General features: G+C 42.1%; 1 protein-coding gene across 3 annotated transcripts; it reads right to left on the bottom strand.

Annotated features, from left to right (window-relative positions):
* Nucleotides 1–373: 373 nt before the first annotated feature.
* On the bottom strand, nt 374–7,226 carry LOC118406129 (tyrosinase-like). 3 transcript variants are annotated; one of them, XM_035805991.1, is made up of 6 exons: nt 6,345–7,218; nt 5,043–5,131; nt 4,454–4,682; nt 4,050–4,203; nt 3,236–3,387; nt 374–926 (listed from the first exon to the last, which is right to left on the bottom strand). In XM_035805991.1, the coding sequence occupies exons 1-6, from the start codon at nt 7,081–7,083 to the stop codon at nt 649–651; spliced, it is 1,641 nt and encodes a 546-aa protein (XP_035661884.1). In that variant the 5' UTR covers nt 7,084–7,218; the 3' UTR covers nt 374–648. The 3 variants fall into 3 exon arrangements, with proteins under 3 accessions (XP_035661884.1, XP_035661886.1, XP_035661885.1); XM_035805993.1 differs by lacking the exon at nt 374–926 and adding an exon at nt 994–1,093 and having other exon boundaries at nt 6,345–7,226; XM_035805992.1 differs by lacking the exon at nt 374–926 and adding an exon at nt 1,163–1,261.
* Nucleotides 7,227–7,911: the final 685 nt, after the last annotated feature.

The raw sequence follows: 7,911 nt of genomic DNA, 5'->3' as shown, positions 1-7,911 counted from the left end.
ATATCAAAGAAAGGGTATACAAGTCCATGATTTCTGTCTATGATTTCTTTCTTCCCGACATCTTTTGCTTTGTTCTGAATAAAATGTCGAAAATACTGTTTTTTGAATAGTTTTAACTAGAGTTTTAACTACCCCTACACGTGCACCACTAACAAGTCTATTCTGAATTAAAAGAGTCTTCTGATTTATGTGAGCGTAGATACATTGCACACTTCACATTTCCAAACCGGGGCCCGGCCGGGCTGTTTGTGGAAACGAAACATAGAAATTAATGTAGCCTTAAAAATAAACACATATAATGCCCACGACTTTTCTGTCTTGTGTACTTTGGTGTCATTTATATCGTACGTATACTGTTCGTTCCCGAAAGCTTCCCGGTCGGGTCCGGTTTGGAAATGTGACGTAGACCTAATCTAACCATTTAATATCTTACAAGATTCTTTGGAAACTGTCTAGATATACATATCTTATAAAAACAAAATACAGACGATTTTTATACTTAATAGTTTTAAACAGTCAACACAACAAATTGCTCACCTCGAATTTTATTGTTTTGACTGACAGTTAAATACTTCAATATGGATCATATCAACACAGATGAGCTTTCATGCTAATACAGACCATTTCCCCACAAAAGCTTGAGTGTAATCACAAATAAACCACGGCGTATCTCGGCTGCGGTTCCTGCTTGTTGATCAGCGGCGTTGTTTCGGTCTCCCCGCCGGAAGACTCGGTCTCTGCCGGATCGGGCCCGACCGGGACCCGCACGATCCTGCGGATCTTGGGCCGGTAGATCTGCCGGGCCTGGCAGCAGAAGCGCCTGGTGGTTGCCACGGTAACGACCAGCAGCATCCCGGCGATCATCATGCCCCCTACCAACATGCCGTAGAACTTCAGGAAGCCTAAGTCTTCCCACCAGGCGACATCTAGAACAAAACACGAAAAGTTATATAAATATAAGGCTGTTGTCTACGGTGGCCTAGAAGTACAATGTTTTTTTTTTCATTCGTACATGTGTGTAGTTATATAGTCATTCCCCCTGCCAACATGCCGTAGAACTTCAGGAAGCCCAAGTCTTCCCACCAGGCGACATCTAGAACAAAACACGAAAAGTTATATAAATATAAGGCTGTTGTCTACGGTGGCCTAGAAGTACAATGTGTTTTTTTTTCATTCGTACATGTGTGTAGTTATATAGTCATTCCCCCTGCCAACATGCCGTAGAACTTCAGGAAGCCCAAGTCTTCCCACCAGGCCACATCTAGATGAGTGCAAAACACGAAACGTTATATATATAGCTAGGCTGTTGTCTACGGTGGCCCAGAAGTACAATGCTGTTGTTTTTTCGTTCGTACATGTGTGTCGTCATGCTCCCTGCCAACATGCCGTACGCAGAACTTTAGAAAGCCCAAATCCTCACACCAGGCTACATCAAGATGTGTGCAAAACATGAAACGTTAAGTTGAATATCTACTAGGGCCCAGAAGTACAATGTTGTTGGGTCTTTTCGTACATGTGTGTCGTTATATCGAGAACACGTCGAACTCTCCAAATGTCTTTTCAAGGAATACTCATGTTACTCAAGCAACTGGGTATGTTTTGGATAGGGCGTTATATACTAGTAATGTTTAATATTCGTGTTATCTTATAGTTATACAGTTTGTATAATGTCTGTGGTCGTTTCAGGTAGCAGCCACTACCAATACAAGTCAAACAAAGAGCTGCTGAAAATGCACTTCTTAAACTCAAAGAGAATAATCAAAGAAGCTTCGTTTCGACAATACAGTTAAATCTTGCTCAGATTATGTTTCATGTTTTTTTGTGACACATTTGATAGCCAATGACAGGGAGTAAGCATTAACTTATTACCTTTGCCAGAATGGCTAAGGTTATGTTTTGGGCTTGTGAGTCTGTGTGTCTGTGTGTCTGTGTGTCTGTCTGTTAACAGCATAACTCAAGAAGCCTTAGATGGATCCCGATAATATTCGGTAGGTGGGTAGGGGTCGGGAAAACGAAGGTCAAGTTCGATAATGGGCCCCCTAGCGGCTTGCTAAGGTACTGCAGCAGAACCTCAATTTTTGATATCTCGTGTTCTGGACATGCTGTGATCATGATTTTTGAGTGGTAGATAGTCCTTGAAACAGAAAGTAAGTGCTGTGAGTTTGGGCCCCCTAGCGGCTTTTTTGGAACTGCAGGCGCCGGTTTCCTTTCGAACTTTGGACGAGAATAACTCTACAACGTGTTGACGGATCGTCATGATTTTTGGTATGTAGATAGAATGAGTGATGACTTACATAATGGTATGCTAATTATGCAAATCAACAGCTAATTTGCATAATTAATGAGGGAAATTTATAAATCCACTGCATTCCATGATAGGACTTTCAAACTTGTCACATATGTAGCTGGGAAGGAGAGAAATGTCGATAGATATCAATTATGCAAATGATGGCCTCATTTGCATAATTAATGAGAAAATATGAACGTGTTGACGGATCATCATGTTTTTTGGTATGTAGGTAGCGTAAGTGAAGACCTAGATAATGAGATACCAATTATGCAAATCAACAGCTAATTTGCATAATTAATGAGGATATTTTATATATTCACTACATTCCATGATAGGACTTTAAAATTAGTCACATATGTAGCTGAGAAAGAGAGAAATGTCAATACATATTTATCATGCAAATGATGATCTCATTTGCATAATTAAAGGCAAAATATGGACATGTTGACGGATCGTCATGATTTTTGGCATGTAGATAGCCTAAGTGAAGACTTATATAATGTGATACTTATTATGGAAATTAACAGCTAATTTGCATAATTCATTAAGAAAAGTTCATAAATCCACTGCATTCCATTATAGTACTTTCATCAAGTTGAAAAAGGATCATCATGATTTTTGGTATGCTGATAGCTTTAGTAATGCTTGATACAATTTGATATCAATTAATTGTAACTTGGGATCTAATTTGCATAATCAATGCCGAAATTTTATAAACCAAGTCCAAGCATATAATTATAAAGAAAATGAAATGAGTAATGCATTTGTCTACAGACATCATCCTACATAACAAACCTGGTTTATTTGGCAAAGGTATGTGTTCGTGGAACTCTAGTTATTACTACTTCACATTAAAAAAAATACTCATTGACATATATCAATCAGAGACGACGAAGGCTACACAATGATTCTAAATACATGAAAATGCGTTGACTGTGCACCTACCGATCACAATGAGGTAGTCATATTCATACCCAAAGTCTGTAGTTAGTGTGAAGAAGTCTTCGGGGGTGTGAAGGGGTATAAACGGCACCATGTAGGAACCCCTGTTGTGACCAATGGGCGCATTTTCTGCAATCAGGGCGCTCACGTTGGGTCTGTGGAAGGATATGTTTGAGAAACACGTTTTGATTATATGGACACAAGGATACAGAAAATATTCAAAATATCATTTTACAAACTTCAATAAATATGTAAGAATCAAAATCTCTAATAAAAATCGGCAACTGCAGTTCTAAAGCTGCTTGGGGAAGTCAAACCTACACCACTTATGTTAGGCTCTACCGCAAGAGCTACTCAAAAATCCCGACCATAGCATGTCCAGAACACGAGATATTAAAACCGGACGTTCTTTTGTAGCGCTATAAAAAGCTGCTACGGGCCCAGTATCGAACTTGACCTTTGGTTTCCTGGCCCCTACCCTCGTACTGAATCTCACAAGGATCCATCCACAGCTTGCCGAGTTACACTGCCCATAATCGCACAGCTACAAAGACAGACGATCATATATCTACCTTCTTAGCGAAGGTAGACACATTATTTCGTCCATTATCAAAAAATAACTCCCACTATATAAAAGTCAGGAAAATGGGTAATACTTTGGGATGATCCACCGGAGGTCGGGACCAGGCTAGTACACATTTCACTCCATAATTTAAGCCTTGTCTAACATTGCTTGTTCTAAGTTTACAAAATTGATACCAGAGTCTCTAGGATGGATACAAGAAATATAAGTCGTTCCCTGTGACCAAATCCTTACCTGAATTTTCTCAGCCAGACTTCATATATACTGTCCACGTACGCGTGATGGATGATGAAGATCGGATCGTTCGCGGAAGACCCGACCGAGCTGAGGGTCCCGTTCATGAAGCGGTGGACAGCGTTGTGCAGGTAGCTCCGGACGCTTGCAATACCTGTGGAAGTCACCAGGTGCCAGGCATAAACGGGATTTATTCATTTTATAGCGATAGATTTTCCGAAACGGCAGGAAGTCAACTTAGACTTTTTTCATAATCTTTATTTGATGTCGTCGTTATTGCGAGGATTAATCTGCAACCAACCAACCAATCAATCAATACACCAAGCAACCAGACAACCAACCTATCAACCAACCAACCAACCAGACAAGCAAACAAACTATAAACAACATATTATACAACAAACCATCCGGTGAAGCGAATCCTTCCAGTGTGTTCACGAAGCTGAAGTTCGCGGACCTGTCGTAAGGGGGCGTTTCGTACTGGTCTAGTTCCAAGACGTCCCGTACGTCCTGCCAGGTGGGAAGGCTGGAGTAGTCCGGAACGGTCCCGGGGTTCCGGAGAAGGGGACCTTCCGGACTGCCGTCACAAACCGTCCGGAGTGCGTCATACTCGTCATCACGAGTACATATGACCTGGGTGGTAGGGCACATGTCAATGTTAACATGGAGAGGGAAGGGTAACCTAAGCGGCAGCCTGGCTCAGGGCTGAAAAACTTCAATTTTCAGTTTTTGCTTTCATTTTCTACTTAATGATATAAAAACAACTCTATTCCATTCCGTACCGACATTCATGGGGCAAAAATTTGATGACGCTGTGCAGCGAGAACATCGTGAAAGTTAGCGTGCTGATTTTTTTTTCAAATAATTACATGACTCGTTGTATGCCCTGTTTTTGCTCTGTTTGTAACCACCGAAAGTGTGAAATAATGATTTAATGTGCTAATGAATAAGTAAATTTCAATATCAGTAGTACAGCAGAACTAAGGAGCATACCTGCCAGTCTGAGAACACCGTCTCATTGCTCAGTAGTCCGCTGATGTTCTGAGGCGTGGCACCCAGGAAGTCGTCCGTACAGACGTCATCTGAAAACAGCACAAGCAAATTACTAGTACCTGTAGTACTTGTAGTACTGCAGTACTCAAAAACTCCGCTGGAGGCGCTTCAATACTTGAACTGGCATCAACATTTAGTCCACAATTATGAAAAGAAAACATTTTCTTACTGAGGGAATTTTGACATATCTCCTCATTCCATTACATATGTATAAGGAGTGTGTGAAAACGTGTTAGTGTTCTTCTTTACATTTATTTCAATTCATTTCAAAATATGAAAGACTTATCTCTAAGCAGATGTAAGGGTCCGGTTCTTTCTATGTGTTTTTGTCTGTTTTGCAGCATCCAGACTACTTTCCATTGTGAGAAATAACTTTCGCTGTTTGTGTTTTGTTGTGTTAATAATTGTGCTAAATTTTATTTTGATTATTGATAAACTCTTAAGGCAAAGGTTTAATCTTCCAGTAAAACACACGTATAGACATACAGACTATATAGCCTGTGTTTGCACAATCGCTCACTCACTGGAGTTAGCGACTGTAACTTAGTGTAAGACCTCCAAGCTAGGTGGTGGCAACTGTAAGGCCGGTCGATAGGAGCGCGATTTTCGTCTAGACTAACAGACTATAGGGTTAACAGATTTATAGAGTACACTACTCAAAGCAAATCAACTACATGTATCAACGTAAATTAGAAACCAATGGCCACGCGTGTTACCAACTGCTTATTGTTATGGGGACAGGACAATCCTCACCCGACAGCTTTGACTAGAACAATTATCAGTCAGACAGACACCAATATCCCAATGTTAGTAAAAATTTTGTTCATTTTCGAGGAATAAGCTGTCCTTATTTGCATAAATATTTCCCCAGTGTATTCTCCCTAGTGTATTTCTTGGGACGTCTTCACATATAATAACAAGACAAGTTCATTGCAAGTTCTTATCCTAAGGCTAATTGCAAGTGACAAAATTGACATACAGACAATGGTAAACAGTTTAGTTATCGACTACTCTAGCCTAAATTCTAACGCTTTTAAGCGTATTGTGTTTGACTTCGTTTTCATTTCCTTTACACAATAACAACATGTCGCACTCACCACAGCCGTCTAAACTTTGTCAGTCTCATTCTATTTGTTTGTTTGTTTGTTTGTCCCCTTACATGTTACATCGTACCTGCAATTAGCCCTCGGGCACTGAGAATTTGAAATGAACTATTATATGATAAAAACATGCCCAACTCACCACAGCCGTCCAAGCCGCGCCAGTCCCAGTATGGGATGGCGAAATTCTCGTCATCCACGAACCTGGCCAGTTCCCTCTCCCAGAGCAGTAAGAACAAGCGGTGCCACGGCAAGAAGACCGGACCCTCGTGCGCGAAGTCTACGGATTCAAACACGCCCCCGTCTGGAAGCAGGACATTCCTGGAGACATAGTAGTGCATCCAGGCCAAGACGTTGTACGTCGTGACGTTGGCGAATGCTGGTTTGGTTCCATTTGTAAGGAAATCAACGTAAGGCGTCACAGGGATGACCCAACGCTCGCTCACGGTGGTTTTGCTTTCGTCTAGCGCTCGCAGAAATTGTCTTCTCTCCCACCACGATAGGTCGAAGATGTTCCGACGGATTAAAACCTTTCGTTCGGTACAGTTGGGTCCCACATAGCCGTACTTACACTCACTACAGTCGAATCCGTAAAAGTTGTCTCGGCATTCACAAGTCCAGTTCCAGTACACAGTCGGCCATCGTTCCCGGTCGTCCACTCCCACGTAGGGGTAGCTGGGGCTGTGGGGTGAGTCGTCCGGCTGAATCTGACGGCAGGTGCCTCGGCCCAGAGCCTCCCCGCAAGACGACCCTGTCCCGTCTGCAGTCGGCCACAGGGGGCAACACCTGCCGGTGGAGAGGCTCAAATCGTCCGTACAGGCTCGAGGGAACTGCCCGTAACATGTACCAAGAAAGAGCGAAAAGAAAAGAACCCGAAACATCTTAAACAGGGGCTGGTTTGTCTGAGACCCTTTCCTGAGAAAATCACCCACTCAAGAAGTAATAATCGCGCTCCCTCGTGACTCTTTCAATTAATAGGGGCGGAGAACCATAAGCGCTGGGGAGAGTCGATTTTTTTCTATGGGTGGTTGTTTTTATACAAACAGGTGATGTCAAAGCGGCACCAATGACAAAGCTCTGCTTCAGCAAACAACGTATGGTACTGGTGTACAATGGACAGATAACATAAAAGTTTAGTCCTGAAATTTGGTTGCGCTAAGGAAGAGGAACAAAATAAGACATCACAGGTGCTATTCAGACTACGGAAAACTTATTTTAGTAGTCTAAACCACTCTGTCACATTGTGTAGCACTTTTCAGTAGTAAACTTTATAGGTCGCCAGATATCAACCAGATTTGCTGGTAACTTGACACGCCCTGAAAGATTTCAGATTTGAGGATCATATTAGTAAATGAATGGTTGTATTTAAGCGGGCCCCCTGGTGTCTTAAGGAAGACCAGTTTATCTAAGGAGGTTAAAAAAAAGGCTGCCTATCACAGCCTTAGTAGGTTTCCCACAGCCTCAGGCGTCACGCGTATGTCATATGACTGCTCTCAAAGACCGCGAGGCATTGTCCGGAGTGAATAGTAGCCTCATTCGCAGGCTTCTTGCAGCGCTGGATATTTTTTGCGGGAGCGCTGATGGGGTAAAGTTCTCTCATACCAGGAGAAGGACGGTTCCTACTCTCCAAGAAGAAGTTTATTTTCTTGATATCTCGTCCTTTTTAGTCAGCTATGTCGAGGAGAGCTGACTAAAAAGACGACATATAA

This window comes from Branchiostoma floridae, chromosome 18 (genome assembly GCF_000003815.2).
Source record: "Branchiostoma floridae strain S238N-H82 chromosome 18, Bfl_VNyyK, whole genome shotgun sequence".
Classification (NCBI taxonomy): domain Eukaryota; kingdom Metazoa; phylum Chordata; class Leptocardii; order Amphioxiformes; family Branchiostomatidae; genus Branchiostoma; species Branchiostoma floridae.
Note: the sequence above shows the minus strand (reverse complement) of the source record. Positions and strands in the feature narration are given on the sequence as shown.